This window comes from Sceloporus occidentalis, unplaced genomic scaffold, assembly GCF_023333645.1.
Source record: "Sceloporus occidentalis isolate IW3139 unplaced genomic scaffold, rSceOcc1.0.p SCAF_263, whole genome shotgun sequence".
In the NCBI taxonomy this organism is placed as follows: domain Eukaryota; kingdom Metazoa; phylum Chordata; class Lepidosauria; order Squamata; family Phrynosomatidae; genus Sceloporus; species Sceloporus occidentalis.
This window is the reverse complement of record NW_028317243.1, coordinates 95,128-110,894: the sequence shown is the minus strand read 5'-3', so window position 1 is coordinate 110,894 and position 15,767 is coordinate 95,128. Positions and strand designations below refer to the sequence as shown.

At 38.0% G+C, this 15,767-nt stretch overlaps 1 protein-coding gene across 1 annotated transcript in view; it reads left to right on the top strand.

The window, feature by feature from the left end:
• LOC149275829 (metastasis-associated protein MTA1-like) overlaps nucleotides 1-15,767 on the top strand; it is a 147,937-nt gene that overhangs the window by 122,305 nt on the left and 9,865 nt on the right. Inside the window, exon 18 of the mRNA XM_089504250.1 lies at nucleotides 10,648-10,679. Within this exon, the coding sequence (XP_089360376.1) occupies nucleotides 10,648-10,679 (32 nt within the window). The remainder of the gene's footprint in view (nucleotides 1-10,647; nucleotides 10,680-15,767) is intronic.

Genomic DNA, 15,767 nt, shown 5'->3' with positions numbered 1-15,767 from the left:
GTGTTCATATGTATATATTCTCAAGTAACTTTTAACTCAGACTTCAGGTTTAAATAAACACTTCAGCCCTACCTAGTTTTCAATAAAGCACCAGTGCCTTAAACTGCATGTAAATGGATGCATGCATTCTTACTTTCCTCTTCCCCTGGATGCCTTTACTGAAAGCAATAAACAACAAGAAAGGTGGCAGCGATGGCCAGGGAGTGTGTATTAAGTACTATAACAGGAGCCAGGGGACTACCAGGACTTCCCCTGCTGTCGCTGCCAGCTGCAGGTAGGTACCTGCTCCAAGTCTTGGAGTAACTGGGATCCTCCTGGGAAAGTCTCCTAAAGGAACCATTATCAGTCAGGATGTAAGTATAAGTCACTGTTGGAGAAAAACACAGATTTCAAAAACAGAAGACAAAGATGACTCTGGGTAAACACACACAACACAAATTGGTTCACTTGTTGCCATTTGTTGGCAAATGGAGTGTTGACAAATGTCCCTTCAAAGCGGCCAATAGGTTTGAACCTGGAAAGGTGAGACTTGACCACAAACCAGAAAGGTGCCAACTATTTGAATATGGAAATGTGTAAATAGGTATTGTTTCAACCTTATGTAACTAAGTCCATCAGGTTCAACCCTGCTCCTTGGATCAAGAAGCTCTAAAATATTCTATTCATAGCCCTGTATGTCATGCCTTTCACAGAACATGCATAACATGAAATACAGCTGTAAGAAAATAATGTCACATCTACATGCTATTTAGGAAAGGAAGGAAATGCATCACCTGGAGATAGGCTTGGGAAACATAGCAAGTCAATAAAATCACACGGTGGAGTCTTGGGAACACAGGACAGGGACCTCATTTACATATCAAGAGAGAAATCCCTTAAAAGACATATTAGAAACACATATTTGAGACTAGATTGGTGAGCCTCACCCTTTGCACATCACCCACACAGCATACACACTTAGCAGTAGATATTAGATAGATGGGATGTTTGTGATTGGTATGAATGATTGTCATCTGTATATCACTGTAACTCTGGTTTTGTCTTTGCTCTAACATTAATCTGGGCAGATTCTAATTAAAGCTCTCTCTGGTAAGAATCTTGGGTTGGCTGTTGTAATATCAGGTAGAAAACCTTAGTAGAACTATATATATATATATATATATATATTAATAATAATATATGGATTACTCTCCACACATATCAATTGGTGGTATTGGTTTGAGAGAGGTGATGTATATACAACATCCATTTGAAGGCATCTAATGTATTTAATAACACTCCCTCCCTTGGCAGTGAATGGCATCCCTTTATTGTCCTTACTGTAAAGAATCCCTTCCTTTGTCGTCTATGAAATCTCCGCTCTTCCAGTCTGAGGGTGAACTCTTGTTATTTCTTAATTTAATGAACAGGTCACTGAAGGGCTCTTTATATTGACCCTGCATATATTTATATAATGTCATCATATCCCCTCTAAAATGCCATTTTTCCAGTGTATATAATTTGAACTTTTTTAGTCTCTCCATAACTAGTATCAGTGTCTGAATTAGTTTGAATTGCCCTGCCTAATTTTGTGTCATCAGCAAAAACTGTGACATGGCTCTCAATGCAGCTTGGGAGATCATTTATAAATAAATTAAAACTAAGAGGACCCAGGACAGACCCCTGAGGAACTCCACTTAATACCTGCGTACAGTCTGAGAAACATCCATTCACAACTCTCTGCATTCTATATTTTTTTTGCCAATTTCCGATCCAAATACAGACATTTGCCCCTAAGCCTATTTCTGTTAATTTGTAGAGTAGCCTTTTATGTGGAACCGTATGAAATGTAAAGTCCAGATAAATCACATCTACAGCCACCCCCAGGTCTATATTTTTACTAACTTCTTCATAGAATGCTAATAGGTTGGTTTGACAAGACCGGTCTTTCACAAATCCATGTTGACCTCCACTAATTGGATTATGGATCAAGATATGTTCTCGAATGTATACCTTTAGCAACCCTTCAGATAATTTCCCCACTACCAATGTTAAGCTTACTGGCCTGTAATTGCCTGTAATTTTAAATATGGGCACAACATCTGCCTTGCACCGATTTAATGGAACTATGCCTGAACTGAAAGAATCCCTAAAGATCAGTAATAATAGTTGGGCCAGAATTAGGCTTAGCTCCTTAAGTACCCTTGGTTGTATACCATTCCGTCCAGGGGCCTTGTATACCTTAACAGTATTTAACCCCTTAATGACAAGACTGTTTCTTACTCGTAGTACACTTTGGGGCAATGGCTCTTTTAACATTTTTCAGTGTTGCTGTTTAGCTGTAATTTTCTTCTTTCTCATTTTGTGTGCACACTTTTTTTTTCCAGGACCAACAGGGCTTTCTTTAGATACCATTATTTTTATCATATGATCTAATTTATTATTAAAAAAAATAGCACACCTCGAATATAGGACACGTAAGGATAATGCCAGAATAGCCGGGGTCAGGTACGCGAGAGAACACGTCAGGATAGCCAGGGTCTAGTACACAGAGGGAGAACGTCACGGATAGCCAGGGTCTGGTACACGATAAAGGCAGCAAGGAATACAAGGAACAGGTACTCAACGGCACAATAACTGAGCACTGAATGAGTCTCGGTGCTCAGTTTTTGAACTTCCCGCTAGTGATCACCACGCCCATAGACACAAAGTTTGGTGAGGGCGCTCTTGCGCCTAGAACAGACCACGCGGCCGGTGGAGGTGGACGGGACAGACGCGGCGTGGGACCTTCTTCCGGGAGTGGGTGAGTAGCTGTGGCGAGAATCCCGCCGTGGGTTCTGACGCAATCACAAGGCTATCAGGGTAAGGGGGTTGTGTTGCTACATGCCTCGATATCGAGGCATGTCAGCAACACTGTTTATGCTTAGGAAGGGATTCCACTACATTCCCACACTACAAACACATTTCAATTCAATTGACAATAACATAATTTGTAAATGATATGCTCATTTGTGGACTTACTTAATGGCTTCAGTGTAAGCTTAAATTTACTAAATCGCTAATATTCCTTAAGAAGATATCTAGGTAGACTTGAAAGCTTGTAATCTGCTACACTTCAATTGGCCAATAAAGGTATAATATTTACCAGATTTGGTAAAACACCCAAAATCATACCTGATTTTAAAGTAAACCTCTACAGATACAAGTGCTGTGTCTATGGTAGTGACCCATGATTGACAACAAATAGGGCCCTTCAAATGGGCACCTGCAGCATAAACAGTATAACATTTATGTAACTAAGCAGCTGGTATATAAAATAGTTAATTTTACTATTCTCAAGCTCAGATAATAGATTAAATAAAAATTACATTGGGGGGGTGGGGGCTTGTAACAGCAACCAGTATGTTCTTGGCCCTTGTTGCCACACTCCTCACAGTCTGAACCAGCTACAAGTGGGTAGCCATTTCAGTCCTCAGAATAAGGCACTACTCCAGAGAAAGACGCTCCTATCAAACCACCAGAGCGACGACATGACCAGATGGAAAAGACTAACATTTATTGGGGGAAAACAGGGCATTTATATTCTGAACACAAAGCAGTCATTGGGTAAATATACAAGATAGAAGTTGGTTTGAATGTAATTATGTACAGCCAAAGGGGCATTGAAGGTGGCAGGCATTATATCCAAGTGGCACACGCTTCAAAGAGGCAAGTGGCGCTCAAAATCCACGACCTACAGAGCACCTCAAGCACCTATGTGCAAAACACATTAAGCGTGTCCGACTCTGAGTCCTGAGTATACTTTATCGATAAAGAAGAGATTTATCCCTTTTTTGTTGGCATTGACTGGCTTTGTAGTTTGCAGATTTTGAGTGTGACTTGTTCCTTGAAATTTGTGCCTTCCTGGCAATAGGGTCTGAATCCGACTTTGGTTTGGAGAAGCCAATTGAGAAGGCGCCTATTGTTTTCATGAGGGAACATAGAAAGTAAGGGGCTCACCGGAGTGTAATGGTCGTTGGGGATATGGTAAACTTTATACATAAAAAATATATTGATAACCTGAAATAATCACTTATGAAGAGGACTGTCTTGAATAAGGCTGATAAGATTGACAAAATGTGAACAAATCGAGGCATTCATTTTTCCAATCTGAAAATGTCGATTGACTAGCTTGCTCTTTTTGCTGATTGACCAAGGTATCAGCCACTATTCCATACATTAATTGTAGGTACCTACAACCTGTCCCCAAAACAGAAGTACTAACACATTTCCACCAGTCTTCCTAAAGGTTTTGGTATCAATATCATCATTGCTTTCACATAAGGCAAGTACATAGACACTAGAGTTGGAGTAATGTTCCTTTCTAGCAATTTATAATAGGGCTGCAACCAAAGATTATTTTCATAATCCATTAGTTGGCTGATTATTTTTTCGATTAATCACATAAAAAAATAATGTACATAATGAGTGTTAAAAACAAACAGAATAAAAATGAGAAAAATTCATTTTTTGTTTTTATTTCCCAACCTGCCCCCCAGTTATGCACATCTGTGCCCAGGCTTGCCACACTGCCTCCCAGATATGCCTTTTACCCCTGTATGCCTTATACCCCCAGATATGCCACTCTGGCCCCCACAGATATGCTCCTTACACTGCCCTGAAATGCCACTGTGCCCTCTGAAATGCCTTATACCTCCACATATGCCACTCTGCCCCCAGATATGCCACTCCTCCCTCCCCAGATATGCCTTATAGCCCCAGATATACCACTTTGTCCCTCCCCAGATATGCCTTATACCCCCACATATGCCACTCTGCCCACCCCAGATGTGCACCTTACACCCTCCTATATGCCATAGTGCCTTCTGATATGTTCTATATCTCCTGATATGCCACTCTGCCCTCTGATATGCCTTATACCCCAGATATGCCACTCTGTAGCCCCATACTCCCCCCCCCCCCCCCCCCGTGCTCCAGACTCTTTGGTGTCTAGTAGGGGCAGTCGGTGAACGTCTGCGCGATGCGCGTAGACAACCTCTGCTGCTGGCCGACTCTTTCGCTGGAGCTTCTATGACTGAGCACCAGAAGGTCACGTCACGCTCCATCATAGGCCCAGGTCCTGACAATCGGTGACATCACCTGTTTGGGTTACCTAGAGGGTAGATGAGCAGTAGATGGTTTCCCTGTGGTGTTCCCCTCTACAGCAGTCGGGGGAATCCTATAGGAAACCTTCTGGCTGCTGTGTATAGGGCTGCATCATACACAATAAGTCAGTGAAGTACTATGGTAGGTGACCTGATCATGGCCTCTGCATACCTGTTGAGTCCCTTTCACATAAAATGTCATTGTTTCCCCTATGTCACTGGTTGTTAGGGGGTTAAGCCAGAGCCATTTTATTGTTTACAATTGTTTTTACTAATAGATTGGGCTAAGATAACAGAGCAAGAATGCAAACAAATATGCAGCTGCTTGAAAACATTATGTAAAAACGAGAACTGTTTTAAAACTGAAAATGGTAGAATGTTTTTAAGAACATATTTTTAGTCTAATACTAGTAATAAAAAACGGTGTTTCAGTCTTAAAGGTCGGAAAAGAAGCTCTTGTAATATGTTACCAAAATGTTCTAAATATACCAATCGATATATATATATATATATATATATATATATATATGACCAGTAGTTACCGCCACAGTCTAAGACATAAACTTATGTTCTCAAGGGGGTGGTAAGTCAGCAACTTCTTTATGTTCTCTAGTTCTGTACTTGCTACAGACACATTAGATACTCTGTGCCTCCAGTGCCCTAAAAGCAAAGGGAGACCAGCTCCTGTCCATAAAACTGGAGACAAAGTATGGCTGTTTACCAAGAACCTACATATTTTTCAGCCTTTTGCCTAACCCTGGTCCCTGACTTTTTTTGCCCCCTATGCTATCACCTCTTAAATTGCTCCTGAAAGCATTTGACTTTTGAGACAGAAGATCCTGGTTGAAAACTTAAAAAGGTTTCTCGTGTCCTTTTCTGACCAGTTCTAATTCATGGTCACATGAAATTTGTTAAAGGCATTATACATTTTATGGTAAAAATGCGCATTCCTTGTATACTGTTTTTTTGGTCTTTTCCTGAGAAGCCATGTCCTGGCTGTCCTGTAGACGGCCCTGGAAATGGAGAGGGGGTGTACTATGATGTAGTACAAGATCAATACAATAATACAAATACATATTCAAAGACAATAGGGCTGTAAATCCAGTTTATGGCTGGCAGGTATTGCAGGCTCTGGTTAGTTTGGTGTATAATATCAAGCATGTAGTAACGTAGTTAATTTCAGAGCTACAAGATCCCTGTCTTGTCCACGTGGAAATAAGTGAATGTAGGGATAAGAAGGCCCTTTTCATAAACATTTATGTGAAAAAAATCAGTAGTTGGTAATAACGGAAAATTGTTTTCACACTTAACATATTTTTTCCGTGGCAGTATGACCTCTGAGTAGTTGATTGGACAGGAAAAGACAGATGGTAGAGATAAACCCCCACCTGAGCCCCAGTCATTGTCTCCAAGCTTGAACCACTACAAAATAAATTACAGTGAGTGTGAAAACAATTTTCCATTTTCCTTGCTATTCATGGCAGCCTGACCTCTGGATACTAATCAAGCTAATGATGAATTGGTTTCAGAAATAAATGAACAGAAAACCATAACACATACCTCAAATATGAACGTATATAGGTAAATTAAGGAAAGGTGGACTGATGGACCTTGCAACTGAACTGGGAGAGGAGGCTAAAGCCACATCCAGTAAGTAGTGCCAGATGTATATGTGAAAAGATAACCTGGTACCAGCTGTATGGTTACTTTCTCAAGAGGCAATGTACTCCTTAATATGAAAACAAGGAGACTACCTTAGGCAGGACCTGGGGAAGGGGACAAAGGATAACTTATTTGATGGAAGATATCAAATTTTTTTAGTTTTTCACAGGATAAGGCCTGGAGTTTAGATATTCTTTGGGCAGATGTAATGATGAGAAAGAGGTAATATTTTCAAGAGCTTCAAATGGGTGTAGCAATAAGGCCTACCGAATCAGTATAAGATCACACAAGGAAACAAATGACCTGAGAGGAGGTCTAATCCTGATAACAGCTCTCATGAAGTGGACTGTTGCTAGGTCTAAAGCCAAACCTTTGCTTATTGCAGCTGACAGACTTGAGACCTGTACTTTGAGGCACCCAAACTAAGGCCCCCTACCTGCTTGTAGAAAAATCAAGATATATGATGTGAAGATGGGTTATATAGTGACTCCCTGAGAGGCGGCATAACACCTGAAAGTTTTCCAGATGTAGTGATGTACCCTAGAAAAAGGGTCCATTAACTGTGGACATCCTACACTACAGCTTGTGGGTTAAACCTTCTTGACAGGCATTGTGAAAGTGGTAATTTGGAAACTGTGCTTGTAAGATTTATCTGGGATTTGACACCCCCACTTGAAGTCCAATATTTAAAAGCCTCTGAAGACAGTTGCCTCTAATGGTTGTCCACTTGGTTTGGTGAGAAAAACTTTCTCCCATTCTCTTTCCCTTGGTATGTACATGATAGCAAGGAATTCCCAATAGTGCTGTCTCCTTGATGATTTAGATATGCTAATAACACCCTCCATCCACCCCTGCTGGAGTCAATCTGACAAGACCTTTTGTGGAAGAGAGTCCACAGGACCTTCATAAACATCTTGGCACAAATATCAATCTCTGAAGCCTTTCCTCTGGTACACAGACCATCCCTCTTATGGTGTCAAAGTCCATGGACTTGAGGGGGGTTTACTACTCAATAATCCGCTCTCTGCACAACTTCCCTGGCTCATACACACTAACACTATATGCTGTAAGAGTCTTCCAATATAACCAGGGGATGAAGATATGTAAAATGAAGAAAAAGCAAAAAATAGTGCAGTATGTCTTATGGAGCCAAGGTGAATAATAACAGGAAACCCTAACACTATATAGAGCTAAATATTGCTCTATTGTAACCGCATGGGCAGTATAATCCCCGCCTGTGGATGTTCTTCTGGGTGTGGCTTCTTCTGATGGTATAATTTTTGAGAGCAAATAAAGGTTGCTCAATCCTCATCAGCATGGGTGGTATTTTCCCCACCAAGGAAATAGCTCCAGTGAGATAAAAATCTGAAAAAAAAACCAGGATAAAAATTAAAATGGAGGTTCAAAAATAAGAATAATTCAAAGCTTTATTAGATAATAAAAGCAAAAATGGATAAAACACAATGCGTTTCGCAAAAAAAGTGGCTTTTTCAAAGTGTAATAGGCATTCTAAAGACCTCCATATAAATAGTGTAGGAAGCTTTCAAATTTGGCACCTAAATGACATCATAGTCACATGGTTACACTGTTAAAAAGAACAACATTAAGAAATAGATAATATATATATATATATATCAAATCTGTGTGCATAGGATATGAATATATAAAACATTTTTTGATCTTAAAATAAGAGAAATTTGATCATTTGATCTCAGGAGGTTTTAGGATAATGATAATAGAGAAAACTTAGGCACTAGGCACTTGATTGCAAAGTGGATAATACAGCAGCACTTTTTATATTCCCGCTACGAGCATTATTTGCAAAGATTAAGTGCATATGCGGCAATCACATGATCGTGATTAAAGCACAAATTTTCCTTTTTTTCTTTCTTTATGATTGACACAATAGGCAAAAAAATCAACAACACATAGCAACTAAACAAGACCTCAGTATATACATTACTTTGAAATGTACACCACTCTTACAAAATGACTTATACACACACTTGTACACTGCCCTTACACACACCTACCCATACACACACATATATACCGTATTTGCTTAGGGAAAAAGAAAAAGCCTGCAGATAAGACTACCCTATAGGGGAAAAAAAAATTTTTTTACTAGTAAATACTAATTTACATGTAAAACTAAACCGATTGAAGAAAAATATTTTTTTGGTTTTTATTTCCTTTTATTTGCCCTCCCCAGATATGCCTTATACCCTCTTATATGCAACTATGCCCCCCTGAAATGCCTTATACCCCCTATATGCCACTCTGCCCCCAGATATGCCCTTTAATCCCCTATTTGTCACTCTGCCTCCCAGATATGCCTTATACACCCATATATGCCACTCTGCCTCCCTGACATGCATTTTAACCCCCTATATGCCACTCTGCCTCCAGAACGCCGGCATCACATGACCTTCCGGTGCTCCACCATAGAAGCCCTGGCAGAGGTGCCGGTAGCAGCGGAGGTTGTCTGTGCGCATCCCGCGAACGTTCTAGAACGAGGTTTTTGTACACCTATTTTTACATTTTATTGTTTCTAAAGAACCTTTTTCTTGGAACTGGATAATTCCCCATTTGATGTCATCACTTGAGTTATGTTTACATTTTATTACATTTTCTATTTAACTTTTTTTTAAAATGTGTGTGTATATATATTTTTATTTTATTTTTTTTTACAAGGAGAAAAACTCTTTTCATTTTGATCCTCGCTGCCGCTGATCACAATGTGATCATCATGCTGGGCTCCATTGCCCTGTATTACTGATCGCAGTAATTATGATCAGGACGGTTTGACAATATGTGATTGCTGCAGAGAGTGATATCAAGGGATTTCAGTAACACAGACTGAGCAAAGTTCACTGCATGACGTGCGAGGCACATCAATTGTCGTTAATGGGATGCTTTACTCTGACATCCCTGGGCCATCAGTTGTCGCAAAGAGGTTAAAACAGTTCTCTTCTTCGTTGATGTACTCAATCTGTCTGCTATATGCATGACACTAGCATTATATCCCACCAGAGTTTTATTGTGTTTCAACTGATTTGGTAAATAATTCACTCTTTTTGAGTCATGTATTTACAGTATTTTTTGTTTTTTTTGTTTTTTTTTGCCTAATAAACAATTTTTTTTTTAAATTCTGTTCTTGCATAATTCTGATGTCACACACTAGCCACTTGTATATGTTCTATGCTGTTATCCTCTAGACACGCACTCGTACTCTTCATCATACAGTCTGTGGTAAACAATAGAATGGCTCATCCAGCTGGACACTCTGACAAATGAAAGTCTATGGAGGGACAGACTTTATTAGCATTACCATAAAGAATCGGCTTCAGCACTGAAAGTCAGCCAAAATATCACATAACGAATAACAGCATTTTCCAGGTGTAACAACTTTACTGCATACAGCAGTGTATTTTCTGCCCAAGCATATTTTTTTTTAATGGGGCTTCCCTAATAAATATTTTCTTCTTAAATTTTCCTATGTTTTTTTTTTTTTGTTTGTTTTTTTACAGTATACTAATACTGGCTTAGGCAAAGTAAAAATGAATGTTAACATTCCACACATGACAGATATTGTATACATTGTCTATAATGTGTAACATTGATTAAATATTAAGTATTACATTTCAGCCAAGAATTTTAATAGTTGAATAAATTCCAACATGGATTATTCAGTGTTAATGTAACTTCAGTATGATAAATATATATAATTATTAATATAGTGTTGAAATATAAAACATGTTAAAAGTGGCAGTAGATTTTTTTTTTCTTCTCATGCCATATTTTATTTGCGTTGTGGTACACAATGTGTCTTACCAACTCTATTCTCTTTCATGTTTGTTAGGAATTCCTAACCACGGACAAACCAGACAAATGGTAAGAGAATATTTTTTTAAAGAAAAGAAATATAAACGAAAATAGCCTTTTTTTTTCCTGTTTGTTTTCACCACTTCAGGAGTTTTAGTCAACCAGTTGTGGGATTTTTTCTTCTTCATACATTGAAATAGATTCTAAATTGTGGCTTTCAAACCAAAAAATAACACTAAGGGATTTTTAATCCAGTTAATCTTCAATGTGTTAATGCTTTAGATTTTTGAAAATGTTAAAGGAATACGGATTTAGCACGTTTTGCTGTTTTTCTAAAAAAAAAAAAGAAAAAGAAAAATAATAATCCAAATTGAAATACCTTGGATTTGCTAGACAGTTTTCCATCATCTGGTGAATGTCTAAGCATCCATCCAGAATATTTGATATTTATGTTCACTCTTCTAGAAAGGATTATCAAAGTAATATTATTCTTTCTGGGTTTTTTATATCTTCATTATATACTAGTGTTGAAACTCTAGGCTTCTATATTTTTACATGTTTCCATTTTAGACAGCCCTGTTGGAACAGAAGGGCTTTTTTGATGTGTGGGCCTTTCTGGGTAATCTAGTCCAAGATAAAATGGAGTCGATACCTTTTTCTTCAGCCAAAATAAAAATTAAAAAAGGAAAGATATGAAGGTACTGCTTCAGAAAGATCCAGAAAGCACCATTTGGTAGCATCTGCCACCATTGCACAGGTGGAAATTCCTTACTTGTGTACAGCATCCAATGACCTGAAAATAAGGAGAAATAGGTGAATATCATCAGAAGATAAGAGAATTTTCAAACTTTCTTATGAGCAAGAAACAGTATTCTTAAAGACACTCAAATCATTCCATAAAAAAACATTAGGATACAGAGTTTCCAAACAATAGAGCCACTCCAGTTCCCTTTTTGCCAGTTTTCTCTAGCATCACCTTTTAAAAAAAAAAAAATATATATATACATCCCTGTTCCAATTCAAATTGTTGTAATGCTTAAAACATTTACCTTAATTCCTTCATTGTGAAAAATCACAGAAACGGAAATTGACAGCAAATAAGGAGGACAGTTTGGCACATATGTAAAGATTTAGACTTTAATCAGTCCTTGGTCTTAGGTTCAGGGTAGCTTTATGCCTATCCCATGGATGTATAAATTCCCTCACGTGTACTAGTGTCTACTATCTCTCATGGGAGGCTGTTCTAATGATCTACCCCCTCTCAGTAATGCCAAACCTACTTACATTAGATATAAACCCTCTAGTTTAAAAGTATAACCCTTTATTTCTTTCTCTATGAAAGATTTTCCTTTTGTACTTTTTTTCTTAATATCTTTATATCTTTTATTTCAATCACCTCTCTTATTTTTCATCCAAGCTATACATACTGGGATCCCTTAGTCTTTGAATCAGTTGTATAGCTCGAGCTTTACAAGCTATTTACACCCAACATCTCACGAAAGCTCTTTAGGGAATATTGGTGAATCCAAATAGTTTATAAAAAAAAAAAAAACTGAAGTTGTCACAATGTATATAGATGTACTCACATTCACTGAATTGTCACCCAGGTGCAGGAAGGACCACACTTGGTGGTACATGCCACCAGAGATCTGGAGGTGGAACAGAACTCTAGAGGTTAGACACAAGCACAAATTAAAAAGCATGTGCAGGTCAATGGTGTCAGGATGCCAGAAGACAGGACAATCAGCAGCCAAGTCTAAGTTAAGGAAATCTGAGGTCAGGAAGGATTTACCTCAGGCAGTGCCGCTTTTCAGCACCTGCCTTGTCGTGAGGTACGGACCCGACAGAAGTGCAGTAAATGTTTGAACCGATTTTAACTAATGCCGGCTACAAAAACATGTAAAAAGAACCTGAAGGTATTTAAACTCTGACACACATCCAGACACAATGAGTCATCCAGGGAGATTCTCTAGATTTGTAAGACTCTTTATTATTACATACCCATGACCTAATATGTCTTTCATAGTAACCATAACTTCCTCTTGGACAAACATTTTTTGTTTTCTCCCTTTAGAGATATCAGTTCTTATTCAATTCCTTCTGTGCATAAGGTTGTTAAATCCAAGCTACATGTATTCAAAATGGTTGCCAATTCCGTATATTTGGTCTTAGGCCATTAGGTGTTCTTTTATCTTTCAAATATGTAATTATTTAATTAATGTTAAAATCCCACCAAATATATCTGTTGCTGGTGTAAGGTAGATATGAGTTCAAAAATATTGGTCCGTTTTCTTTTTTTTTTTTTTTTTTTACGTTCAAATTCCTTGCAGGAGACGCTAAGCTAATGAGAGTCTGTGGAAGAATGAGCAGTGTATGAGAATATACCATTACCATAAAAAATTAGCTCAGTTTGGTGATTGTCCAAGGAAAGTCCCCAGACCGACAACAATGGCAGTCCCTGCAAGATAAAGGAAGGAACAATGGCAGCCTGCAAGATAAAGGAAGTTTATTGGAAGAAAGCAAGATAAAACCAGCGTTTTTAAGAAAGGCCTCATGTTACGTTTTCATGCTTATGCAGCGCATGGCTGCTTCCTGTGAAAACGCCCGGTGGGCTGCTGGCCATCGTTGCTCCTTACTCACCCAATGCTAACTTACATTGCTATATATGGTTTCTGATGATGCTATAATGGCTTTAAATTGCATCGCTAAGAATTAAAAGTTAAAGCAGTGTTTACCATTTTTTTAAAGATACCTTTATTTCTTGGGATAAATAACTTTCTTGGGATATTCCTTGTCTGAGAAAGATATAAATGAATAAAATGCAGTACATTTTATTAAAGCTGCATATTCCATAATTGAGCATAAACTGAATGTGAATGAATATAAATTTAAAATACATTTTGATGTCTCCCTTTTCACTTATATCCATAAAAAAAATAAGATGGTACAAATCATGGAAAAGAAACATAAAGTGATTAAATTGTGGTACATTTTGATTCTAAAGCCATAAAGGAAAGGCCATCTGTATCCCTATAGAGATCCCTTAACCTCTTGACTGAAAATCCTAAAGAACACAGAACGCCAACTTAACAGAAACTTTTCTGTGTGATAACACCCTTTTTTATATGGTGAACTGCATAGTAATATAATGTATATCTGTGATAACACATTACATACTTTTTTTTATGGGTCTGTGGTGCAGTGGCGACTCTAGAAACAATATATAGGGGGGGCACACATGATACCACAGTCAAACTGGGGGAGCATTAATAATTTCCACCATTAAATCATACCACTGGAAAAATATATATATATATTGCCAAAAGTAATGTGCTATGGAATGATACTTTTGTTATTGGACAATACAATACTTGATCATTCAACATGGGAAGCCTGAAGCCACAATTTAGTACGACTAATCCTTGAAATCCTTTAAACAACACAACGCAATACCTTAACTCTTGCACTAAATGATTTCAGGGCCTAATATTAGATCCTGCTGCTGATATGTATATATATATATTAGCCCCTGCTGCCCATATATCCATATATATTAATATTAGCCCCAGTTGCAGATACTAATATATTAATATTAGTCCCTGCTGCCGAGATATATATATATATATATATATATATATATATATATATATATATTAGACCCTGCTGCCGATAGCAGGTATAGATCAACACATTAACACACAAACCCAGCTTTGCATGTATAGATCAATTGAAATTCACTTGTGATCTCAGCACTGAACGTATATATCAAATAAACAGAATCAGACATACAAATCCTGTATTTGCAGGTATACAATAATATATGAAACGTAGCATTGCAGGTATAGATCAAATAAATACAAGGAAACAGCATTGCAGGTATTAATCAACTGAACAAGACATACAAACCCTGTATTTGCAGGTATACATAAATAATGTATGGAAACATAGCATAGCAGATATGGATCTACAGAATAACACAGAAACCCAGCTTTGCAGGTGTAGATCAATTGGAATTCACATAAAAACACAGCATTAAAAGTATATTTAAAACCCCCTAAATTACAGGCATAGATCACAGGTTGCAAACCCCAAAGCCAGCCCTGGCGTCCACACTGCCACATAGAACCTGGCCAGCACCCAGATAACACACATACGATTTGCCTTCTTTGTCCCATATACACCCTGCCTGTGCCATCTTGGTCCCCAAAGCTCAAACATCCTGCTAGTGCCATCTTTGCCCTTCCACAATTATACATCTATGATACACACAAACACATTAACTCATGCTTTCCCTCATTCAGACAAATCATCCACATATTAACTCATGCTCTCCCTCATTCAGACAATTCATCCACACATTAACTCATGCTCTCCCTCATTCAGACAATTCATCCACACATTAACTCATGCTCTCCCTCATTCAGACAATTCATCCACATATGATGCTCTCCCTCATTCGGACAATTCATCCATTTTAAGAAACTATGCCCCTTGGAGCTTCAAATGAGGGGCTACATGTATTTCTAGGACAAAAGTGCACAAATAATGATGGAATATGTCGCTTTGGCTAGAAAATGTTTTTTCTAACCATAGCAACATGTTCATTTGTGTCTTGCGCACTCCAGGTTTGTACTAGAAACACATACAGCCCCTCATTTGATGTGCCAAGGGGTGTACTTTTTGTGCCATAATTTAACTTCTTACGTGAGCAGTAATGCCACGTCACATTCTTCCCCTTTACAATCCCAAAGAAATGATGCTAAAGGGAGAAAAAAAATCACTTTTACAGCAAAAATAAGTCTTGCAGTAAAAATGCAAGGCGCTGCAGCGATGAGATGGTTACTCACGATTTGAATAATATTTGCAGTTCATCAGGATTTCAAAAATTTTCTTCCCTCAACCGTTGGCTAAATTTAACCCCATGATCAAAGGGATTGTGGGATTAAAAATTAGTATCGGCCATTTTTAAAAAGGGAATGTGACTTTTTATAGCTATATGATCACTGTGGTAACATTGGCTACCACAGTGGATCATTTAGCTAGAATACTTAAACTTTTTTTTTAAAGTTAAACTACTTTGTTTAAATAATTTAATTTGGGGGTCTCTAGGCAATTTTGATCTTGTTTTATCTGCCTTTAGAGACCCCCAAATTTTTT